Below are 25,615 nucleotides of genomic sequence, written 5' to 3' on the forward strand. Positions count from 1 at the left end.
TGTATGTGGCTGGTGCCGTAACCATTGTGCTACAGGCACCGAGCCTGTATTGATTTTTTTTAATGATAGTAAAACATATATAGCATAAAATTCTCCATTTCAGCCATTCTTAAGTGTAGAATTCAGTCACATTAATTAAAGTGTTGTGCTATTCATCATTATCTATTTTCAAAACTTCTCCATCACTGTAAACAACAATTATACCTATTAGTCAAATACGAATCGCCCATTCCTCCCTGCCCTGTTCTCCAGCCTCGTGACCTCTAATCTGTTTTCTGTCTATGAATTTCCCATTCTAGATATTCCATGCATGTGGAATCATACAATATTTGTCCTTTGGTGTCTGGCTTGTTTATTTCACTGTGTTCTCAAGATTCTTCCCTACTGTAACGTGGGTCACAACTTTATTCTTTTTCATGACTGAGCAGTATCCCACCGTGGGAATGTGCCACATTGTGTTTATCTGTTCATCTATTGAGGGACACTTAGGTTGTTTCCACCCTTTGGTCATTGTGAATAGTGGCACAGTGAACATCCGTGCACACACATCTATGTGAGCCCTGCATTCAGCTCCTTTGAGTGCATACTTATGAATGAAATTGTTGGTTACACAGTAACTCTGGTTAGCTTTTTTGAGGGGAAGGGGCAGAGTCTCATTCTATTGCCCAGGCTAGAATGCTTCAGCCTAACTCACAGTAACCTCAATCTCCTGGGTTCAAGTGATCCTCCTGCCTCAGCCTCCTGAGCAGCTGGGACTACAGGCACCCACCACAATGCCTTGGGAGTTTTTCTATTCTTAATAGAGATGGGGTCTCGCTCTTGCTTAGGCTGGTCTTGAACTCCTGAGCTCAAGCAATCCACCCACCTTGGCATCCCAGAGTGCTAAGATTATAGGTGTGTGAGCCACTGCATGCAGCCTGTGTTTAGCTTTTTGAGGAACAGGCATATGGACTTTTTGCATTTAAACTGTTCTAAATGGGAACTGTAGGCCTTTATTAATTAAAATTTATCCATTTTATTTAAGTCAATGTGAAGAGCCGTAAATACATGCAACCTATTCATTCCTCACCCTCTTTGGCTTTCTTAACAACCATCACCTGTACACTTCATCTGACCGTTCATCACGGAAGGATTTGTGACGCCCATTATTCTCCTTAACTGGTTCTTTTAAAGCTTTTACTGTTTAACTTGTCATGTTTTTATACAGTCACCCACTGAGATTTTAATCTCCAGGGCAAAGGCACGTATTTCTTTGTACAGATATTCCCTGTAGCACCTAGCATGGATCTCCAAAGATATCTAACTGTTGAGTTTCAATTTTCTTTCATTTCAATCTCCTGGTTTATTCATAGACAAGCAAGAAAATGAAACTTTTCTCACAAGTCCTTAACCTGATAGAATCTTCTTTGCCTGGATAAGTTTTTCACAAATCTGTTTTTACACGTTAAATGCACTTACTATGTACTTGTGATAGTAATAGCCGCTAACTTTATGGAATACTTATGTGTTGTGCACCATTCGAAGCATTTTACACATATTTTCTCACTTAGTTCTCAGAACAAGCCTGTGGTGGGTGTGATCTTTACCCAACTTTTACTAATGAGGCCACCAAATCACCAGGAGGTAGAATAACTTTGCCCAAGGGGCCCTACCACTGGCTACGGGGCCTGTATTCTTACCCACAGATGCAGTTAGGAACCCCTCTACCCTGAACTATAGAGGACAGTGTCCAGCCACTGGAAGAATTATCCAGCCCAGATGACAGTAGTGTTAGGTGTCAGAGACCAGAGCCAGGGCCTCCTGGCCCCTACCACCCTTCTGCAGCCCTGTTCTATCCTTCCTCTTCCCATCTACCTGTCTGCCAGGGGATGCTGGAGTTTGCACACTTCTTTGCTAGCCCAACCCCAGAGCCCCAAGTTGGCAGGATCTGTCTCGGGAAGCACCTGGCCTGGCCCTCTGGCCTTGACACCTAGGGTTGGCTCCGATTCCATCAGACTATAGAAATAGCTGCTTCTCTTGTCCAGTTAGTGTGGAAAACTGACCAGCTTGCTTAGGCAATTGTTACTTTTTAAAAATAAATGGTCAATATACAAAAATAGATCAACATCCATTTTTAGAGCCTCATACAAGAAGTATTATAGTAAATTCCACATCTATCATCCCACCTGCACCTTGCTGAACTGGAAGGCAGATAGAATTGGTTCCCTAAGTCACACTAACATAAATATCTCTGGGAAAAAAACATGCTGGCCAAGAGCCAACCAAAGCCAATTCCTCCCTATGGTATGATGTTTCAGATAGCAGATGAAAACCAGAGATTTGGGCAACCCTCTCAAATAATAACCCCCTCAGAACACCAACCCAGCAGGAGCCTTTCCCCCAGGGCTCAGTGCAAGGCCATCTCCTTTCTGGCCCCAGGCCGGGCCCATAGGGTAGTTGCAGAAGAGCCTGGCAGCCCTTGAGAAGGGGACCAGAGGACCCAGCTGGCAAGCATACAGTTAACCTCAGGGCAAAGAGATGCAGAGGGTGCCACACCCAGCTGGGGTCTCCCTCAGCCTGTGGGAACTCTGCTGTGTGGCTTCCTCCTCCTCAGAGCCGGTCCTCTCTTTGTCCTGTTCCTCATTCCATCCCCTCCTGCCTAAACTTTGCTGGTCTCACAGGCCCCAGGCCTAGGTTTATGACATTGCCATCCCTGCGAGGTTCTTCTCCCAAAGGGGGTCCTCAGGTTACCAGGTTCTTGCTGGTTCTCTTTACCTGCACAGATGTTCCATTCTGATGGCTGAGAGCGGATGGCCACACAGGCTGCCATTCCTCCTCTGCAGCCCTGCTGAGCTCTGCTGCAAAGGCCCCCCTGGAAGCTTCTCTCTCCCCAGTCTACAGAAGCACCTCTGGGCCCAGCACCGCCCCTCCCTCATGTGTCCACATGTCCCCCTGTGTGCCCAGCTTCCCCCTGAGGCCGAGGGAGAATGAGGCCACACTCCTCCCCTCTCCCCTCCCCCAGCCCCGTCTCCTGAAGCGCTGGTCTGGTGGTCTCCCTGCAGCCCTCTCTCAGTTCTGCCTTCTCCCTTTACTTTTCAGCACTGTCTCCAAGCAAAGAAAAAACGTCATCAGCTGCGTCACGGTCCATGACTCTCCCTACTCTGACTCCTCCAGCAACACCAGCCCCTACTCTGTGCAGCAGCGTGCCGGGCACAGCAACACCCACACCCTGGACACCAAGGGGAGCCTGGAGAGTCATTGCACTGGGAACCCCCGAACCATCATCGTGCCACCCCTGAAAACCCAGGCCAGCGAAGTGCTGGTGGAATGTGATAGCTTGGTGCCAGGTAATTTGGGGCCAGGGCAGGATGGGAACCCCTCTCTAGAGACTGGTTTTTCTGTTTTCTGTCGCCATAAATGCTGCCATGTGAGAGCTGGTGAAATAGAGAGTGTCTAGTTACTGCAGGGGCGCCTTGCTGAGGGTCTTGCTCAAGTAGCCACGGTAGGATTCTGGTTAACATCACGTTGTTTAGCAGCATCTTCTAATGAGTGCCGGGCTGCCTTGACAATGGTTCTGCCTCCGACTAGGTGTATAAATGTCAGAGCTGTCCATCCCTATCCAGTGGTCTGAAAGGACACCTGGTGTGGGGAGTTCCTGGCTGACCTCTGGCATCACTCCCTTCCAGGATGCCCTGCTGGCCACCTTGTGTGGAAGAACCTTCTCCAAGCCTTAGTCGGTGAGGGGCTTAGGCCCTTCTCCATGGCAGGGAGGAGCGATCAGAGCCGACTGTGTCTCTTTCTCCACACTGCTTTGTTAGAAAGACTTCTGCCGTCCCTTGAAGGCTTGTCCTGAAGATTAGGTCCCACAATAAAGGCTGAAAACTTACCCTTCTGCATAAAGCTAGGGGCTCACCCCAGATGGGTAGCATTCATTCAGCACTTCCCTTGTTCATGCTCACAGTGAGAGAACGTGGGGGCAAAACCAGAAGAAGCTGCCTCTGCTGCTTTTCTGAGGTGAACCATCCCCACCCCCAAGCCAGTCAGCACCTTCACGAGGGCACCAGTTAGAAGGGAAGGGAGGCAAACTGCCAAGAAGATCTTGTTTAGGTGTGAGAAGCTGTATTTCCTCAGGACGGCGTCCTGTCTTTGTCACCTGAGGATGCCATGGAAAACCAGGGCATCTTCCTAGGGCAGTCGCCACACATAAGGCCAATGGGTGCAGGCCTCTCAGGTGCTGCCACCGAGGGTGGAGTGCAGGATTCAAGATAGGGGGGCTTCAGGGACTTTTCTAGCCCTGTGTCACAGGTTAGCCTGCACAGTGTGGGCCAGTGTCCTAGGATGCCGTCTAAAGCTCACAACGTCCTAAAGCCCAGGACGTTCTGCCTGCAAGGGAAATGCAAACAGCTGCCCAGCTGTCTACTCCGCTGCCTCCTCATCCTGACCCAAGGTGGTGTGGTAGCCCTGTCAGTTCTTTTTCCCCAACTGTGTAGTTATTACCCCCGCTGCCTTTCCTCTGAAGAAATACTCCTTCAATGCAGCCATCTTCATTTTTAAATCCTGTTGGTCCCCAGCAATGCTGTTACTGTCAAGGTGATGCAGGCTACAAGAGGCTTTGATTTCAGAGTCAGCACTCTGTGGGCCAGGGCTTCATGATGCCCGCAGCGTCCTGGTTGAGAAATAAACTGGGACCACTAAGCCGCCCTGTGAGGGAAACAAGCAAGCAGCCGGAAGGAGGCCTTCCTTACCTTTGGGAAAGACAGACCCAGTGCAGTGCCAGATGCCAGGGCAAGTGCTCTGGCTGACAGGGGCCAAGCTGTACTTACTTCTGCTTTCTGGAGACCCAGAGCCAGAGAACCAGGCTGGAGTGCCCAGAATTAGGTACCCCTGTGAGGAGAAGAGAATGAGGCAAGCCCTTCCACAATGCCATGAGGACATGTCTCTCAAAAAACTCTCTTTCTCTACCCAGGTAAATATTGTGGTGGAAACCCTGTCTCGTAGTACACTTAGTAATCAACCGGCCCTGCAAGGCAAAGAAAGTTTCCTTAGAGAGCAGCCCACATACTTTTTTGCTTAGATATCCTTTAAGTAATGCTTTAGAACTCTATCCAACACACATCTTTAAGTGTAAATATTTGCAATGGATACAATTTCTATCATGTCGTATATTGTATCAATATTTAAGTTCTTTAAGTTTGTGAAAACCTCAGAGCTGCAGGGGGACCCATTCAGTACACACACAGGCTACCTGTGCCCTCGTGGGCCAAGCCTGGATTGCTCCCCTACTGCCTGGCGCTTGCCCTTCCCAGCCCATGGTCTCAACACTAATAGAACCTTTAGTACAAGATCATCCTAGACTTGGAAAAATCAGGAAAGCAGCCTTCTCCAGCTTCCTGGTGCCAGGTGACACCTGTAGGCTGAGGCATGAGCTCTTTGCGGCTACCCTAGCTGGAGCCCCCAGAGTGCCAGAGAGTGCAGAGGCACCCAGGCCGCTCGGTCGGGCTGAGTGAGCGCTGCCAGAACAACCACCCATTTTCTCCCGACACGTCCCCTCTTCCTGTGGCTCTCAGCTCTGGAAGGATCCGTGAGGGTTCTTGCACCACCTTCTCAGCTCTCTTGGGTTAGAGGAAGGCAGCAGATGAACTTATATGGCTTAAGGCAGAGAATTTGTTGGAAGGATGCAGGGTTGAGGAAAAGCCCAATGACTTAGTCCAGGTAGGGCAGGAGGCAGAACTCCTGGGCCGTGAGCTGCAGAGGCCAGCTGCCTGCTCTGGAGCTGCCTTCACCCGACTCAGAGCCGATGCCATGGCTCCCAGTCTCCTGTTCCCAGGAGACCAGAATTGATTATTCTAGCTTAGGGAGACTCTGTTCCTGGAACATCAGCTTTAGCCAGGAGACAGTGTTCAAGAACAATGACACCAACAACAGGTAACATGGTTGACACCTGTCGAGCACACACAGGTCTGATACTCAGAACTTAGATGCCAGATACGAAGCGTTATGCATATGTTAACTCCTTGATCCTCACAACAGCCCTACAGGTAGCTACCAGGATTTTCACAGTTTTACAGGTTATAAAATGGAGGCACAGAAGGGGTAACCAGCTCACCAAGGCATGTGGCCAGGGGTCCCAGGAATCTGGCTCCAGAGCTTATCTGTGCTCTAAGCACTCCCACTCACCCTGTGCATACGGTGCCATGGGGCAGGCGAGGTGGGGGGGGACCCTGTGAACAAAAGGTGGCTCCCAGAATAGTGCATCTGAAAGCAGTTGGCAGGGTGTGAGCTGAGAATTCTAGAGTGTTTCCTCATTGCTCCAAAATATACATCAGGGGTTGATCTTCAGCCTTAGCCCATTGTCACTTTGGTCATCTCTACAGGAGTTGCAGCTTTCATCTCTTGGTCCCCTTGAGATCTCCTCTCTTCTTCAGGACCCTCCTGCTCTGAGAGCATCAGGAGCTGAGCCAGCACTTAGCTCCTGTCCCTCTGATGACCACAGCAGATGGAGTGCTGGGCTGTGTCACACCCATTTATTTCATCTAAGACTCTCTAACCTTGTCACTCTGCAGACTCACACTCTAGAGCCTTCAATCTCAGTGTTTCTCCCTCAGATATAACTACCACTGATGCCCAGGAAGCTGGGATAGGAGCAGAGGGTGACACACGCCTCTGGGGCCCAGATAGCAAGCACAGTTTGTGACCTGCTGCAGAGCTGAAAGGAGTTTGATGCCAAACAGTAGCCCTGTGGCTGAGAGAGGGAGGAAAACTGAAATTCTGCTTGGATCCACAAAAATCCCTCCATCCCCCAGTTTTGGGGGAGTCTTTGAGAGTCTTTACAGGTCTGGCTTGGCACAGTGGGGGTCACAAGGCTCTGATTCCTAAATGCAGGTCTACTCCACCAGGGCCAAGCTGGCTCTGGACTCTGCTGGGAAACTCTGAGAATGCTGATTCCCAGGTGCCTGCCTGATTCGGGGGTATGGTGGGAGGGGCTCTGGGTGCCAATGCACATTTGGCTCTGGGCCAAATGGGGACCTGCTGCTTCCCTCTTCAGTAGGGTAGCTCTCCATTTACTCAGGACTGGGGATGGAGGTGCTATTGGTTTGGGGGGGTGGGGGGGCAAAGAGGCTCTTCTCCACCTTCAGTGTGTGCACAATCTCCTGTTCGCAGGTTTCCAGTTTTCCTTTGACCTCTTATAAGACCTTTGGAGTCTCGTTTCTCTCTTCACTGACAATTAATCAGCCTTCTCTCTCTCCTGGCCCAGCCCCAGGAGTCTCATCTCTGGCTTTGATTTGATCACCTGGGATGTGTAGTGGACTTGGCCCAACCCAATTCAACCAAGGGCCTGGTCCTTATTATGTGGGTTCATTAATATTTAGCACCCAAGAATGACCAGATTCACCACTTTTACACTAATACCGCAGGATACTGCGTTGGGGCGGCGTTAGGCTTTTGTTTTTTGCCTAAGATGCCCAGGCCTCAGCATAAAGCTTCTGACCCATGAGACAGACCTGTCTTTGGACATCTTGAGAAATGTTTGCTGTTTATCCCTTAATATTAGACACTTCGCATGAGTCTTCTCTTGAACACCCTTACTTTGGACAACTTTTTCAAAAATGGACAGCTTTAGAGTTGGAAAGTTTGCGAGAGGATGGCACATTGTGGCGGGTGACTGGACTTCCTGGGCCAGCTGTCTTTCTCACATTGACTGTCAATTACTTCAAAGTAGACTTTTCTTATGCTTTTCGGTGTCACCAGACACTGATTCGAGAGTCCAGCAAGGTTCACAGAAACTATAAATCACAGAAATACACTTTCCTCCGTAGAAAGTCAAAATCCTGAAAGTGTTTCAGTCACATCCCAGAAACTTCATGAGGAAAAACAAATCACTGAAGACACAACACATAAAGCAAAAGGCAATGAAAATGAGGTGACTCGCCACCCTTCTCTCATACAGCCTGCCCTCCCCCTCCTAGGCAAAGCCTTCCTCAGTCATCTTCTTAGCCTGAGAATAGACACTGCCTGTTTGTGCACGAACCTCACTCCTCCCAGGAAGCCGCCTGCCCCTGGCCCAGCCCCAAGCTGGTTTTTGTTTCCTGGTCTGCCCTGCCCATCCCGTCCTGGAGGAGGGCCCTCTTCCTGTCTCCCCACCTGGAAGACATTGTCTTCTCTATTAACTCTCCTCTGTTCTAAGGAACAGAAGCAACACTTGCAACAATGGTTTCTAACTATACAACACAAACAACACAGGCTGTGTGGCCATAGCCCTCGCTTAGTAACCCCACTTTTTCTGCCCCTTTGGCATGCCAGGGAGACATGTCTGGAACCTTCTCTCTTCCGTGCTCTCCTAGACTGCTGTACAGGTTTGCACCTAAAAACCCAGGATCCTCTTACTCTGGGTCTGCTTGTTGCTTTTGCTGCTGCCGTTCCTGTGTTTTGTGTTCTGCGTGTATTGATACTATGGGTAGGTTGGGTGGGACTCCCTGGAGAACAGGCCAGGACATCGGAGGCTGGCCAATGGTTTCTTCTTTCATCAAGAAGGGACAGTCCTGCCTGCAGGCCTCTGACTGCGCCTCTGTCCGGAAGCCCCCATGAGCCCTGGCCTGCACGGTCCAGCAGGGCTCCCCCAGCCCGGGGCAGGCAGAAGGCCTCACCTAGCAGCATACTCCCCACCCAGCCTGCCAAACTCTTAGACTCTTACCCCTCCCAGTCCTGCTCGAGCAGCCTCCCTAGACATAGCCTATTGATAACTGTCACCATTGTCACCTCGTTTACCCTCTGGCCTCACCCCATCACCTGCATGGTCTGATGCCTCCTCCCTATTCATACTCTCAGCTGTGCCACTCCATCCCAGGGTGGTACCTAGTCACACAACAGGAGGTGAGGACATTCCTGTTGGAGGAGTTAAAACAGCTGGGCTCTGAAGGGGCTCCTTCAGCTCCCTCTGACTGGACATCAGGGGAGCCATCCTACTTGGGGTACAACCTGCCTCACTCACAGAGCCTCTGGCCACTTAGAGCACAGGCCACTGACCAGCAGGGTTGCCATCCGCAGGAGCTTGTTAGGAAAGCAGACACTCACCCCAGAGCTACTGGGCTAGGACCTGCTTTAACAAGATGCAGGAATTAAATTCGCAAAGCATTGGCAGAGCCACAGTCACCACATTTTTTTCCATTCTTTGGCCTCCTTGCTAGCAAGATGGAAACAGTCACTGTATTTGGCCATATTCAGCTCACAGAGCCATTCACTGGGTGATCAGTCTCATCCTGCCTGGGGTCAGGAGACCAGACCAAGTGTCTTCTAAGGGGTTATTTTAGCTTCTGGTAGTTTATTAGATTAGAATCTCCATCACAGATTCTGTCTCCTCCAATCCTCACACCCACTCATTGAGGGGACCAAGCAGGGGTCCTGTTAGTCTGTTGTGTGCTGCAGAATACATGAGACTGGGTCGTTTTTAAATAACAGAAGGTTATGGGCTGGGGATGGGAATGGTGGCTCACATCTGTAAACCCAACATTTGGGGAGGCCAAGGCAGTAGGATCACTTAAAGACAGGAGTTTGTGACCAGCTTGGGTAACAAAACCAGACCTGGGCTCAACAAAAGCAATTTTTTAAACATCAGCCTGTCATGGTGGCATGCACTGGTAGCCTTAGCTGCTTGGGAGGCTGAGGCAAGAGGATCACTTAAGCCTAGGAATTTAGGGTTACAGTGAGCTCTGATCATGCCACTACACCCTAGCCTGGATAAAAGAGTAAAGACCTTGTCTTTATTTGGGTCACACTGCTGGAGGCTAGACAACATGGTGGCACCAACAGCACAGTGGCACCAGCACCTGGCAAGGGCCTTCATGCTGCATCTTCCCATGGTAGAGGGTGAAGGGTGAGAGAATGTGAGCACAAAGGGGCAAGCTTATTTTCATAACAAAGCCACTCTCAAGATAACTAACCCACTCAGTGATGATGCTGGTCACTCAGGAGGGCAGAGCCCTCATGAGCTAATCACCTCCTACTGGCCCCACCCCAACCCCATTGCAGTGGGGGTTAGGTTCCCTACCTGGGGACTCTGGGGGACACTCAACCCCTAGCAGTCCTTCCCACCATTTTCCAGCTGCTAGAAGTAACACCTCCCCCAGAGAACAGCTGAGGCCGGCCCTTGGGCTGTCAGCTCCCCTTGCTTCCACCTTTCTCATTGTCCTACGCTTCATCCTCTCGTTTGTGGTCCCGTCCACCCTCCCAAACCAAGGGAACAAGCCACAACCCAGCTGCCAGCCCAGACTCAAGGCAGGTCCCTCACTGGGTCTGGGGGAGGCAAGGCTGACCGGTAGCTCGACAAGCGTGGAGGTGTGTTCCTTCCTGGGGAGTGTTTCCCAGGGAGTGGTGTCTTCTGGGTAGCTACGTCCCCGCCACTGACCTCTGACCCGCTCCCTGTCCCACTGCAGTCAACACCAATCACCACTCGTCCTCCTACAAGTCCAAGTCCTCCAGCAACGTGACCTCCACCAGCGGTCATTCTTCAGGGAGCTCGTCTGGACCCGTCACCTACCGGCAGCCGCGACCAGGCCCCCACTTCCAGCAGCAGCAGCCACTCAATCTCAGCCAGGTGAGCCCCACCCACCAGCACACCGGGCCAGGCAGACTGCCCAGCCCCTCTCAGAGACAGTAACTGGCAGACTCCCGCCCACCTCTCAGGGCCGCAGTCCTGCCCACGGGTGACAGGAGGCACCCTGCATGACCTCTCATAGCTTCTTTCCACCATAGGTCACCCTTGGGGAAGGGAAAATTGGTTTCAGTAGTTCACAGAGAGCTGGCCCCAAGCAAAGTCACTCATCTAATGTTACAGAGCCCTTAGTAACATGGTGCCAGGGCTAAAAATAAGACAGCCCACATATTGCTGTTTTAGTCTGGCAGAGGGTCAAGTGCTATGTCCTGGCCAGTCTGCCTGGGACTTGCTGCAGTGAGGGGGGGCCACACAGAGAGCCCTCTGACCAGAGGGAGAAGGCGGTGTGGTCCAGTAAAAATTTAAGTGAAGCAGCATTTCCGGTATGTGGAGCAGGGCTGTGTGAGAAGGGTCAGCATCAGTTCTGGATTGCAGAGTGGATGTGGGCCCTGTCTCCTCAGAAACTTAGAGGTGAGATGAACGGGGAGCTGGGGTTCAGAGCCCCTTATCAGAAGTGCTGTGCCCCAGCTGTGTCCCAGACCAGCACCCCTGTGTCATGGAGACATAGGTTCTGCAGGTAGGAGGCAGCTGTTTGATTTGGATGATGGAATTTCAAACAGCAAGCAGGTAAGGACGCAGGTGCCGCTCAGAGGTCCTCCTGGTACTTCACAGCCCCAGTGTGTCCAATGTCCTCTCCCGTCAACTTTGCAGACGGCTATATCCCTGTCTTGTCCCATCCTGCTGTGTCAGGACTTTCCCAAAACACAAGGGAGCCTCTTCTGTCCCTCCTGGGGCCTCCCTTCCTCCCTGTGCCCCCAGTAACCCCCTCTCTCGGCACCTCTCCCCCAGGCTCAGCAGCACATCACTGCGGACCGCACCGGGAACCACCGCCGGCAGCAGGCCTACATCACTCCCACCATGGCTCAGGCTCCGTACTCCTTCCCGCACAACAGCCCCAGCCACGGCACTGTCCACCCCCACCTGGCCGCCGCCGCCGCACACCTGCCCGCCCAGCCCCACCTTTACACCTACACGGCGCCCGCTGCCCTGGGCTCCACAGGCACGGTGGCCCACCTGGTGGCCTCCCAAGGCTCAGCCCGCCACACCGTGCAGCACACTGCCTACCCAGCCAGCATCGTCCACCAGGTCCCCGTGAGCATGGGGCCCCGGGTCCTGCCCTCGCCCACCATCCACCCAAGTCAGTATCCAGCCCAGTTTGCCCACCAGACCTATATCAGCGCCTCGCCAGCCTCCACCGTCTACACTGGATACCCATTGAGCCCCGCCAAGGTCAACCAGTACCCTTACATATAAACACTGGAGGGGGAGGGAGGGAGGGAGAGGAGGCTGGGAGGAGGGGAGGAGGGGAGGGCACTCCTGAGCCCTGCCGGCTTTTCATACTGAAGATGCCGCATGAACAATGCAAGTGGGCAGGGCGGAGCCTGGGACAGGGGACAGGGGACGGGACACAGATGAAACTTGAACCAGGAGGTGGGAGGACTTAGAGAAGAGAACAGGAGGGGGGGATATCTATGGTTTTTATTTTAAAAAAGAAAAAGAAAAAAAAAATGAAAATGTCAGTAACAAAACAACACAGCTCACAAGCCCATTCTGCACCAAACTGGAAGGAGAAGAGAGCCGCAGGACGATTCCGGAAGTGGGGGCCCCAGGTTTTGAAAAACTTTATGAACTTTTCAAAGATTATTTTCATATGGCAGCAAGTGACACTGAAGACTTTGCTGTCAGGGACACCTGATATGGAAATCCAATAGATTTTTAATTAATTGAACATGCGAATTAGGGATTTTTCCAGAACTCTAATGGGTCAACACCCTCCAGAGTGTCAGGCTGTGGCCTGAGGAGTCTGATATTGGGGGGTTTGTCTGGGGTTGGTAGAGCCAGTCTTGGCTCATTAGTCAGGGTTAACGGGAGGTGGGTAGGGGCGGCCAGGCTGACGGAAGACCCTCAGGAGAGGGGCCGGTTTTCTTTTTCTGAGCACTCTGGATAAATCCCTAAGCAATGTTATTCTTCAAATGTCATTAATAATGTGTGTTGCAAACTCTAGTTTTTTTCTTTTCTGAAAACTTATTTTCTCTTTGAATCAACCCCTAGTCACATAGCATAGGGCTAGCGGTTGTCACGGACACCCTAGTAGAATGTAGCACTCTGCACCCTCGTTCCTACCTTGTGTTCAACTCCAATGATACCAATAGACTATTCCTCAATGTAATTGCACAAAAAAAAAAGAAGCGATATAACATAGGCATGTAACCAATGTGGTGGCCCAGGTGTGTGGGCGTGTGGGTGTGCCGCCCTCCCTCCTCCCTCGGCCCGCGTCCCTCCACCCGCTGCCACGCCTGGCGCAATCTTGATTCTACATCATTCCCTCCTAGTGCCTTACCGAACGACAGAAGCGGTGTGAGGGTTTACTTCCACTGGTACTCCAAGAAGCTGACTGAGGTTAGTCAGACACAATCTCAGCTCTTCTGTTTGTGCTGTTTTAACAGTTTACTCTGGTCTTTCCTTTTTAAAAATATTCTATTCTATTTTCTTTTAATGCCTATTGTCTGTCTTCTTAGGCTGTTGGCTAGTGGAAGGCTGTCAGGGAAGCTGGCAGGAGCTAGAAGGAGAGAGTTGGTGATCTCGAGAGAGATGTGGAAGGCAGATACTGGGCAGGTGCATCTGATGATAAGCATGGCTTTAGTTGAGTTATACTTTGGGGACAGAGACCCAGAGAGACTCCCCAGCCTCCACCCTTGCCCCACTCTGCCCACAACCCTGCCCTGCCAGCTCCAGGCCCACCACAACCTTTGTGTGGCTGTCTCCCTTACCAGGCCGCGTCCCGCAGCCGTACCCACCCTGATAGCCTGGCATTCTCAGGCTCACCCCACACTTCTCTCTCCTCCAGCTCCCTGGGCTGCGTTTTGCTCTCACCATTTTGCCACATCGCTCCCTTTATAGACAGCCACCAGCCTCTGTTTGCCGTTGTATTCTTTTCCTCACATTCATTACCCAGGTCTGCTCAAGACGTGATTTTGGTTTTGGTTTTCAGGGGGGTCTGGTGGGCAGAAGGTCAGAGGGACACTTACAAGGGTGGCCCAGGGGTTTTCACACTGCACTTTGGAAAACACTCCTGTGGACAGTTAAGTTTCCAAAGAAATCTGCCCTTGGCCCTCTTTGCACCTTTGCTACATTCTGGAAGTTTTCTCAGGCTTTGAAATTGGGGGCACGAGGGAGTGGGGAGTTCTCTCGACTCAGTAAATATCTCCGAAATATGTGAATGTGAATGTCAGAGGAATCTGATCAAGGATAGACCGAGAAGGGTGGTTCTAATTGTTTGGTTCTGATGCTGAGTTCTTCTTACCTGACCCTGCAACCAAGTCTCCAAGGTGCAAAGAGGCCTTCCCTCCTCCAGCAGCCCCGTCCTCCTCTCCCTCCCCCATACTTCCTCACTAGCAGTCTCCCCCTAGCATCTACTGTGAAAGGTGTTTCTATAATGATACCCACCCTACTTCAGTAACGAAGCCGTTACTTAGCTCTTAGCTGTGAATGAACTCTGGAAACTTCCCCACTGCAATCGTAAATCCTTACTTATAAAGAAATAGGTTCCCAAACTGGAAACAGCTTAGTCCAGGCCTTGGGCAAGAAGGAAGACACCACAACCTGCTGGGGACACTCGAGTGGCACTGCCAAGCACCTGCCAGAGGCAGAGCAGGCAAGAGGGCTGCAGCAGAGAGACGTCTCGGAGGTAACAGGAAAATGGTCAGTTCAGAGAGGGTGAGGAGAACAAAGCTTTCAGAGGACACAGGAGCCCCAGCCCTCCCCAAGCTGGGCCAGCCTGGAAGGTGCCTCTGTTGTAAGCGTTCTGGCGGCCACAGATGGCAGCAATATCCCATCAGACTTTCTCTCACCTGGTCACAAGGCAGCTCGTCTTGGCTGCAAATGAGCCTCTAAGTTTGCCTTATTGGGTAGCACCCTGGACTCCCTGGCACAGTTGCATTCTAGCCCTTTTTAGATCTGATCTCTTAAGGAAAGAGACAACTTTAAAATATGCTTTCCATTTTAAAGGAAATTCTTTTGTCTGCATAAGTTGGAAGCTTCTTGCTCTTTCACCTGAATTTTATTTCCCTTTTCTTCTTCCAGATCAGGAATGATAATTCCATGCTGCTCATAAAGATAATATTATTATACTAATTATTTTTGTTATTACCATTGTAATTATGATCATCCTCATCATGTTGATATTATAGTCAGGGTTTTAAATGCACAGTTATTCCAGGTATCTTTGTGTTTTCTCTTTAATATTTAAACTTATTTTATTATATCTGTGAGTATATATGAGTAGACTGGAGGGACATACCAATGTCCAGTTTTATCAGGCAAAAAAAAAAAAAAAAGAATCCAGGAATTAGGAACATTATTTCTGTCATCTCTGTCCCACAAGGAGCCACTACAGATAAAAGTTTGAAGAAGAATCAGAGGCTTTTTCTCATATAGCCCAGATTGGGCTTTTGACAATATGGTCACCATCAATGTTGTCTCTGTAGATTACCAGTGGCCTGAGGCACGCTCTGGGGAAGCAGCTCATAGGCTCCGGAATGCTGGGTCACTGACTGTCCCACCCTTAGTCTCTCTCCCACATCCTCTGCACTTTCCTGTGCTTCTGAAATCCGTTACCTAGATCTGGGGCCTGCTTCTAATAGTTAAGCAAAGAAATCTCTGTCCAGGGCTTACCAGACCCTTTCCCAGACATCTGCCCTTTCCCCATCAGCACACCCGGAGCTTCCTCCTGGAATCCACTGGGTATGAGGCTGATGTAAGAGTGATAGGCAGCGGCACCTTCCCCAGGGAATTCAACCTCCCCTCCCCTCCTTGAGTTCACGGACCACATCGCCCGCTTCTTCACCCTGCCCCCCCATGCACCCTTGCAGCACACAGTTCTAGCAAGCCAAAAGCCGGTGGAAGGGTAGGCAGGAGGCCAGAGAAACCTGAACGAAGTCCAGCTGCCCAGATGTTGCAGGCCGTGTCCCCTCGGCAAGCATCAGCCAGTAGAGGGGCATGGTAGGGCCTGCGGCCACGCCCCTCGGTGCACAGCACTGTGTGCACTGGATGGGTGGCCACCCTTTGCCCCCAGCCCAGAAACCGCCTGGTCCCCACTGAAGAAAAGGGCAAAATGGCTGGCTTCACGCAGGGAAATGAGGCACTCAGCAGACGTTAGTGTGCTCTCCCAGGCCCCCACCCTGCCTCCTCCAGCCCCCCACACAGAGCTGGCACATCAGAGGTCCCCACAAGAGAAGCCAGCTCTGTGTGTGCTCCTCATGCTTGCCCAAGGCTCCCATTGGTCCTCCAGCTCCAAGTCACCGTGGGCAGCTGCTGTCCCTGGGACCAAGCCCTCCTGCAGAGGAATGCCAGCCTAGTCCTGATTTAGACCACACATCATCCAGACTATTTTATTGGTTCTCATCATTTAATCCTAACTTGTTAAAAATCACTCAAAGTAAGAGGGGATAATTGACAAGGACAGGTCACAGAGAAACGTCTAACTGGAGCCACGTGAACCGCAGGTTCTGAGAGACCCGGCCGGGTGCTGGCACCCATGTCTCTGCTTAGTGCCTCTTCATCGTGTTCTAGATGTTTCCAAGGGAAGGGGGTGAGCAGGCCAAGGAGTGCGAGAGCCCAAGGCTCGATGCCGGTTAATACTGTGAAGCGGAGCATGTGGCCGGTGTAACCGGAGGGAGGAGAAGGGCCGGAGGAAGCAGCATCTGCCTCCAGGATTCGCATTGGTCGCCTTCCCGGCAGCTGAGTCGTTTGCAGGTTGTGGAGGACTCAACCTGCGAACACCGGCGTGGGGGGCGGTGGGGAGCAAGGAGGGGGGTTAGCACAGCCGTGACAGGATGGTTTCCCTCGACCAGGTCTTGGGAATCGCAAACACTCGTTTTTGAACAAGCTAGTGGTGGAGGGTTTGGGTTGTGTGAGTGCGTTCGAGTGAGCGGAGCAAACTTTCTTGGAAACTGGAGGGAGGAGTGAGGAGGCTCGAGGAGGTCTAAGCGGTGACCGAGAGGGCCATGTGGGCCCGGCCGCCCGGCCCTCGGCCCGGTGCTGAGGGGACAGAGGGGTGCGAGACCGGCGCTCTCACTGGCCAGTCAAGTAGCCACTGGGACAGAAAACAGAAAAAAGGAAATAGCTGGGTATCCTCAACCAGCAGAGAAAATCCAGCTAAGAGGCCAGGGTTCCTTCCAAGGCCGGCCTGGGACTTCACTTTGGCAACAGGCGTGATTTCCCCGCGACACACTGGGGCCGCGGGGCTGTGCAGGCTTCTCCCCGTCCTTCTCTCCCTTCTGGCGTGCTCCACAGACTCCTCTCCGGGGAGCTGCAAGCTGGAGCAGGCCAGAGACGTCCTTACCAAATTGAAAAGGAAGGTGAAACTGTTCCTTTCTTTAGCCAAAGAACCCTTCTCAAAGATGCCTCTGGAGATGACAAAATGGCATTCCTCTCATTCCTTTCCAGGCAATAATGACATCACGAGTGATGTGATTCTATTTGTCTTTCTCTTTCCTTCCAATCTTTTTTTTTTAATTGCATTTATTTCAAAACTGCGCTCATCTTTTAAGAGGAGCAGAGGAGTGACCGTCAGTGCTCCTGCCGTTGGGGGCGTTCCCGTGGGAGCCGGTGCTGCTGCCTGCAGTTGGGCTGCGTCGGGCCAGGGAGCTCAGGAGAGCAGTACTTTTCCACTTTGATGCCTTAGAACTCTCACTTCTAATCTCCACAGACTAGATTCTAGTAAAATCTCAGGCTACTAGAGAATGGAAGAGGGTGACGTGGGGTTCCAGCACAAAGGAAACCTCTTAGAGGCTTTTGGGCGCCATGGCTGGCTTTAGTGACCCAACGTACCAGAGATTTCTCACGTCTTTGTTGCGGCTTCCAGAAGTTCAGGAGAGAGCTAGCTCCAAACTTGGTTGAGAGTTTGCAGAGAAGTGACCCTGCAGGGCACACGTCACAGAACACCAGCAGCAAAGGGGGCCTTCCCCATGCCTTTGAGAGCCCCTCGTCTCAGGCCCCTGCACTGGAAATTACACTGACTCTCTCTTCTTTGTTAAAACTTGCAGAATCCCTCCAGTAGCGACAGCCAACCTTTGTAGCAGGCTTTCAGTGCCCTAGGCCCTGGGCCTGGCCCTTGATGGAGTCCTCTCATGGGGCCGCACAGCCACCCCACAGGGAGGGAGGCTCCAGGACCTCTAAGAAAGCAGCATATGTTAAAGGAAAGACAGTGGTGGTCCAGAATCCCAGTCTTCATGTTTTGTGAATCAGGCCTTTACTGAGATGTGATTTTATTTCCCTTTTTAAATTAACAGCATTGAGTGGCCTCCTGTTTCTGGTGAACCATTCAGTGTACTGTGTGCCAGACACTGTGCTAAGAATGACCCACCGGTCGTCTTGTTTAATCTTCACAATACCCCTGTGAGATCAGCAATATCAGTTCCTCTGCACACGAAATATGTGGCTTGCAGAGCTCGTACCCTGCCCCGGGTCACATAGCTAGTGAGGGGCGACCAGGGCTTGAACCTGGCTCTGCCCAGCTCCCCAGCTGAGCTTGCAGCCGTTCACCTCAGCCGTCCCTGTGTCTATGTGCACAGAAAGGCCTTTACCCAGTGTCACCTGTGCCGTCCCTGCACCATGGAACTGCACAGAAGGGCGGTGCAGAGAGAGAGCTCCCAGGTTGGAGGCAGGCAGAAGGGGCAGAATTAGTCTGATGGTCAGAGAATATTCTCTGAGGAGTTTCTTTTAATTCACGGTAGAATTCCTTTTAGATTTCTTTCCAGCGTACGGACTAGCTTTAGTAGTGCTGCTATAACAAACTCTTATAGATAAGAGTAAAGAAAAAAGTGTTCTTTTCTTCTTTTAAAAACAAATAATTTTTTCTTGCTTATAGTTAATTCTAGAAAGGCAATACTAAAGGTATATATTTTTTTCAAAATGCTATTTTTTACTGCACTTGATAATTATCTTGACAGCTCTGATCTCTGTCATAGATCCAGCCTTCAGCTCTGGGCAGAACCAGATGCCAGGTTCACACCAAATTTGTAAATACCACGTGTGGGTCTGGTGGCCAGGAACTTTTTTCTTTCTTTAAAAATGAAGAAGACAAGATGACTTAGAACGAGGAAGAAAATAAAGTTTTCTTTTGAGGTAGATACCTTTCTCAAATAAATAGAAAGCAACAATTAGATCAACTGAGGAAAACTAGCCAACGTTCATGATACAAGGAAGGAATGTCTCTCGCCCTGGTGTGAAATCAGTAGGAATACAAAGGCATTTTTTATTTTGGTTGAAGGATGACAAGAATTTAGAAATGCTTTAGGACTAGATTTTTCATTTAAAAAAAAAAAACTATTATCATTAATCACGCAGTATCTTCTCAGTTGTCTGGGGTGGCTTTCTTGTTTGTTTGTTTTTTTTTTTTCTTTAAAAAAAAACTTTATGGTTGACTGACTGGCTCCAGGCTTGTTTGCCTAAATTCTTAGGTAGTGTACACGGAGTTCTAGAACTTTAACTCCATTGGAAGCAAACCCAACTAATCAGAATTTGAGATCCTGGCTGGCTTCAGTAGGTATTCTGGAATTCTGGCAGAATACCTACTAAAGATTTTTTAGAAGGTTTTAGATACATTATCTTACATAAACTGTGACCTAATGGCAATAATTACCTCAACTGTGGGCATTCATCCTGGTTTTAGCCTTTTTTGAAATCATGTAGCCAGCTTGATCTCGAGAGTAAGAGACTATGAATTCTCTGTGGGCTGAAAATAATGATTAATGCACACCCTGGTCATTGTTGCTGAAATGAACTCTGAAAATAGTTAACCTTTACCACAAAAATTTAAACCAAGGAAGAGATTATTCTTTGTGTGTTGTACTCAAACGTGGTGTTCAAATGAACATGTTAAGTATATATGTTTTTAGCTACTGTAAAATGCTGTTAGCCTTCTACAATGCCAAGAGAGTCACATTTTAAATGAGTAAATGAAATTATTGACTGTGGATGCTTAAGCATATTTCTGGCTACATTTTATAGTTCAAGTGTTTTATAGTTTACATTTAAACTGGTACTTTTTAAAGAAAAATTTCTGTTTTTAACTGACATCTTCAAACCCCAGCAATTGCCTCTTTCGTTGGAGGCCGTGTCTCCCCCGGGCAGGTGTTTAACTGTTCTGCAGCCCAGCACATGCATTTCCCTCCACGTTATTGGTTTCCACGAGAACTCCAGACAATGCTAAAGAAAGTCCAGATTGAGTGGGAAGGGTGAGTCTGGGCCAGGCGTGAAGCCCTCATGCCGTGTTGTGCCAAGACTCGTCTTCAAGGCCTTCTCTTCAACATCTTGGAAGAGGCAGCAGGAACTGATTTGATTTGAATATTTAACTCATTAATAGATCCACTGGCCTCTAGTCACCAGGCAGTAGAAGAAACAGGGATTCAGGTGGTCACAAACGTACAGTTGGGCCCCGCAATATTTCAATCAGTGTTTTGCAGGGGAGGACCACACACCCCCATGTCCATGGTTGGTAGCTGGGTTGTTCATACATCTGCTGTCATTTATTCATTTTCTCCTTGGAAACAAATCATTGTAAAACTCTGTGTTTACTTTTAACTCGTTGTCAGACTTAGAATCAAAGCCTCGCCCAGTGGGAGAGGGACCTTAGCTTCCTTTCAGAGATTACATGTGCTACTGAGCAGAAGGGACGGTGGAACCCAGGGCAGCTCAGCACGGTCCCAAGAGACCTGCCCTGAACAGACATCAGGTCTGTGATGACAAGAGAGATGCTTCGGAGACGGGAAATGGGCCCCTGTCATGAAGGAAGAGCCTGGGGAGATTCCAGTTCCCCTAAAAGTTTTGGTTTATGTTTTGTTTTTTCTTATGCCACAACCCAACTGCAGAGGACCTGCTGTGACCTAAAGGGCATTCATTCCTTTAGCAGAGGAGACCTGGAGAACTGCAAACACCTGGGACCAGGAAGCTGTTAAAAAATAATCATAATGATAACACATGTGCTTTTCCCCTGTGAACTGCATTAACAGTGTGTCCTTACACCAGCTTTTTGTTTGAAATGTTATTGTGAAATATTTTTCATCTTACCCCTCCTCCACCATCATACTCTCACTTTCCTAACTGTAGTTTTTATCCTTTACATGAATTAACCAAATAAGTTCTGTGTCATTGTCTTTGGGGCTTACCCATATTTTTAAAAACTGAAGTATAGAAATTAACTTTTTTTTAATTTGGAAAATAAGTGTATTGTATCTGGAAAAGGGTTCTGCCTTTGCTCTCTACAATTTGCTTTCAAACAATCTCCAAATGATTCACTCCTGGCGCCGCCCCCATCCTTTGTGTTAGGTCACTATTCCCGTGGCCTCCTCCTGCCTCGGCCCTACCGTCATCACAGCCCCATCCCAGGCACCCAGGACTCCTAGGAAGTTCAGGAACCAGTAGGAAGGGCCCACTTAGCCCTTGAGAGTGGTGGCCTCGCCTCCCTGTCAGACAACGGCCTGCTGGGTGGAAGGGACAATGGATTGATTGCTGTTGTTTAATGGTTTGGCTCAGGTTATAAGGAGGAACTTGGGAAGTGGAAAGTGACTTGACTGTGCCCACCCTCGGTAGCTTTCTGTGACTTCTGAATGGAATATAAAGCACCCCCACCCCGCCCCTGCCCCCAAAGCAAATATTCCTGTTTGGGCTGCCTCCAAGTCCACTGATTTGCCTGCCCCTTCCACTCGCCCCACTTTTGTTGTGTTACTGCTCACTTAAAGCTTTCCGCTGTGGAATTCCCAGGGCACAATCATCTCCGGCCCCAAAGCCATCTTTTCATCCTCTCTGCATTTTTTTAACCAAATGAAGTAGACAAGAAAGTCGTACTTTGGGGCAGCAGGATTTCTAGTTTAGTAGAGTCACTGTATAGATAGAGATGTTGATATATATGTTTGTGTATATATATCAAACCAAATTTCTGCTAGGAGAAGTATAGCTTTATGGAGGAGGAGGAGAAAGAGGAGCTCTTTCAAGGTCGGAGTCAGCATCGTGTATCAGAGGAGCAGGGGCCGCGTCATCCCCTGTGCTCTCTGGATGCCAGAGTCAAGGGCATAGGTGGGGGGAGGGAGGGGGGCGGCAACCGATCAGAATGACTGGAATTTTCCATCCCATTTTGCTTTGACCACATGTATTGAGCTGCAGCCTCTGATATTCCATCACGTTTCCAAAAATGGTATCCATTAGGATGGAAAGAGAACAGATTGTAGAAATGTTTACCTTTCAACTGCCCATGGATTCAGGACACTCTGGATAGAAAGACTCACTCCCCACAATGAGAACAGGGAAGAGGAGACCTGGCCACACTCAGTGCCAGTCCCAGGAACGTGGCTCCCTCCCCAGGGTCATCTTACCTAGATCATCTCAGCTCAATCTGAATAACCCTATGGTAGCCCTGGTCCATTGTGTTCCTTCACCGTACGGTTTCTGTAATAAAAAGTGTTAATCCATGTTGATCTGTGTGGAAATTATTGCGTGCAACAGTATTTTCTCGTGTACCTCTTTTTCCTATGTGAATTGTCCCTCTTTTCTTTTTTATTTATAAATGTCTACTTTTTTAAAAAGACAAACCAATGTGTTGTAGGCCTATATGTAACCTGTTCCTTAGTCTCATATTATAGGTATGTTATAAGAATGGATATTTTACTTGGCTTTAGAATGTTTTACAAGAAAACTAATTCTTAACTGATCAAGTCCTTGCTACTAAAATGCTTGTGTTTTTCATCATGACGTCGTGTGCTTCTAAATTAATCATTTTCGTTGTAGAAAAATGGAGTGAATTTATATTAGTCTTGGAAACTAATAATAGCATTGTAAATTTATGAGATGATTTTAACAGAAAAAAATTATAGAAGAATATAGTTATTTTAATTGTAATATTACTAACTGTAGGGTGAGAAAGGGGGTCCCATTGTGGTGAACTATGTTATAGCTTGTTACTCACAGTTTCTTTTTGATCATTTTTTCGGTCTCTGAGGTGAAATGACTTATTAATTAAAATTTGTAAACTCACATATGCATATTGTATATGTGTAGAAATGTAATCACACTTTGTCTTGGAATTACATTAAACTGTTTGGAATCACTGTACACTCTGCCTGGCATGCTTATTTTATCCTAGAAGCAGACTAGTTGTAACCCTAAAGTGGTTATTGCTACAAGGAACATATTTTAAAAAGGTGATTTAGCTCTTCAGAAATTACGTCTCTGAAAATGTTCCAAACCCACCACTGCATTGAAAATTTGCAGAGATGACTGTGTGTGGCTATAGAGTAAGGGTCTTAAGATCATTTTGCCATTAATTCCTGAGCAGTCTACAAACTCTCCGCTGCCTCTTCTAACCCATTCCAACCCCACTGCTCCCAAACTCCATCCCTGAGGCCTGAGGGTTGGCTGTCATCTGCTCTCCTAGGAGTTTCCCATCATTCCTCCCAGATCTGGGCATGGCATGTGAACTTCCTGTGTACCCAGGCCCTGCCCTCTCCCACACACCTTGGGGTCCGGCAGCCTCTTCGCTCCTGAGCCAATCACTAGGGCCCTGTCACTCCCCAACTGAGCTGATGGTGCCACAACCCCTTTGGGCCCTACCCTTGCAGCTGCTCCACGTCTGGAAACCTGAGGAACTCTACATCCTCTTGGACCCAGGCTTCCCAGCCTTCTGACACTCTTTATTTTTCTTAAATTATGGTAAAATATATAGAACATATTATAAAATTGCCATTGTAACCATTTTGAAGTGTACAACCAGTGGCATTAATTGCATTCACAATTAATGGTGATGGTGTTGTACAACCATCACCACTACCCATTTCCAGAACTCTTTCATTATTCCAGAAAGAAGCTCTGAACCTGTTAAGCAGCATCTCCCCATCTCCCCCTCCCTCAGCCCCTGGCAGTCGCCCTCCTAGGGTGATTGTGAACTTGCCTACTCTAGATAGCTCATGTAAGTAGGACTATCTGCTTGTCCTTTTGTGTCCGGCTCATTTCATTGAGCATAACATTTTTAGGTTCATTCATGTTGTAGCAGAATTTCATTCCTCTTTATGGCTGAATAATATTTGCAGGTATATGCCATGTATTGTTTTGTTTTGTTTTGTTTATATGCCATGTTTTGCTTATCCATTCATCCGTTGAGGGACATTTGGGTTGCTTTCATCTTTTGGCTATTGTGAATAATGTCGCCGTGAACATTGGGGTATGAGTAACTTATTCAAGTACCTGCCTTCAATTCTCATACCCAGAAATAGAATTGTTGGATCATACAGCAATTTTAGGGTTAACTTTAAAAAAAAATTTTTTTTAACATTTATCATCTGCAACATACTGGATCAGTCTGACTGCACACCTGTCTCTGTCTTACTCCAAATCTGGGGCCCCCAACCCCTGGGCCACAGACTGGAATCCTGGAGCCAGGCCTCAGAGCTCCGAGTCTTCTGCCCTCCCTACCTGCCAACCTCATCTTGTGTAAAAATTGTCTTCCATGAAATTTAGGAACCAGGACACCAGCGGGAGGTGAGCAGTGGGTGATCAAGGAGAGCAGCTTCATCTGTAATTACAGCCACTCCCCATCACTCCCATCACTGGCTGAGCTCCACCTCCCCCCCACACAGCCTGCCAGTCCATGCTAAAATTGACCTTTCATGATGCTGGGCCCTGTGCCAGAAAGATTGCTGACTGCTACTTCAAATCCCTTATCATTACTTTCAAGAATTTTTCTCATTTCTCTCTCCATTTCCTCATTGTGCCTGGCTCTCTGGGGCCCCACTATACTATCCTCCATGGCAGATGCACCTTGTTACACTGCCACCAGCAACACACAGGGGTCCAGTTTCCCTACCTGACACTCTCACCCTGGCCTTCATGTCCAGCATTCTCAGGCCTATGGTCCTCTAGACACTGGGCTCCAGGTTTTCTGTGCCTCTCCCCAGCCAGCCTAGAAGGCCCAGTCTTCCTGTCACCCACTTCACCCCACACTCTCAGCTCACTGCCTCTGCCTGTGCCTTGCCCACTTGCTGTAGCTCAGATTCTGCCATCACCTTCTCTGCTCCCAGGGCTAAAGAGAGACCATGAACCCTGCAGACTCGAGGATTCCAGACTCTGCCAGGTCTCCCATGGCTGACAGGAACACCACTCTCTCCAGGCCCTGGCCCCACACGGCAATCCAGAGAGATCCAGTCTGCTGGGCAGAGATTCTCGCAGCCCCACCCCCTCAACCCGGCAGGGGTCTGCCTTGACACCTCTTTCCTCACCCCCAGAGCTCTTTCCTTCTCCACCATCCCCTCCCTTTTGTACCTTCACACTTACCTCCTAAATGTACCCTCTCTTCCCGGAAGCTTGTCCCAGTACTCCTGACTTGTCAGGCTCTGTTCTTAATTCCCAGCACCTCATTAGACCTCATTATTGTCAACATTTCCTTCCTTGCCTTCCTTCCCCACAAAACTCTAAAATTCTTGCAGGTAAAATCAGTCTTTCATTTCTATTTCCAAGGCATCTGTTACAATGCCAGGTACAGAGTGGGTGGTCAGCAACTATTTGGATGAATGAACAAATAAATGACGGTGCCTGCTCACATTCCCCCACCAGCCCACCCTCTACTCCCCAAATTCAGAGTCTGCCAGAAGCCCGTAAATAAAGCCAGCAAATCCCTAAATGTAGCCAATATTTGTATTAAACGCAACTAAGCTAAAGTTCAAATTACATAAAAATCCTTGCAGAAGATTTTGATAGAACTTCAGAACTCTTCTTCCATCATCCATTTTTTTTTTAGTAGCAGTCCACTGGCAGGGATCACACGCTGTGGAAGTGGGAAGGGGAGCAGCCCCCAGATGCAGGGAGATGAGAACATGACAAAGGGGCCCGCAGGGCAGCTGTGTGCAAGGAGCTCACCACCAGCGTCCTGGAAAGGTACTT

The 25,615-nt window shown here is 49.2% G+C and overlaps 1 protein-coding gene across 4 annotated transcripts in view; it reads left to right on the plus strand.

Annotated features, from left to right (window-relative positions):
* The window catches only part of HIPK2 (homeodomain interacting protein kinase 2), a 138,511-nt gene extending 115,716 nt beyond the window's left edge, over positions 1–22,795 (plus strand). For 3 of the 4 annotated variants that reach the window (XM_003791572.3, XM_012806288.2, XM_012806289.2), the window contains exons 13-15: positions 3,079–3,326; positions 10,410–10,570; positions 11,477–22,795. In XM_003791572.3, the coding sequence (XP_003791620.2) occupies positions 3,079–3,326; positions 10,410–10,570; positions 11,477–11,941 (874 nt within the window). In that variant the 3' untranslated portion in view covers positions 11,942–22,795. The remainder of the gene's footprint in view (positions 1–3,078; positions 3,327–10,409; positions 10,571–11,476) is intronic. The other variant, XM_003791573.2, reaches the window with a different exon arrangement.
* The last annotated feature ends 2,820 nt before the right edge of the window (positions 22,796–25,615 follow it).

This window comes from Otolemur garnettii, unplaced genomic scaffold (genome assembly GCF_000181295.1).
Source record: "Otolemur garnettii isolate 467f Iridium unplaced genomic scaffold, OtoGar3 scaffold00049, whole genome shotgun sequence".
Taxonomy (NCBI): Eukaryota; Metazoa; Chordata; class Mammalia; order Primates; family Galagidae; genus Otolemur; species Otolemur garnettii.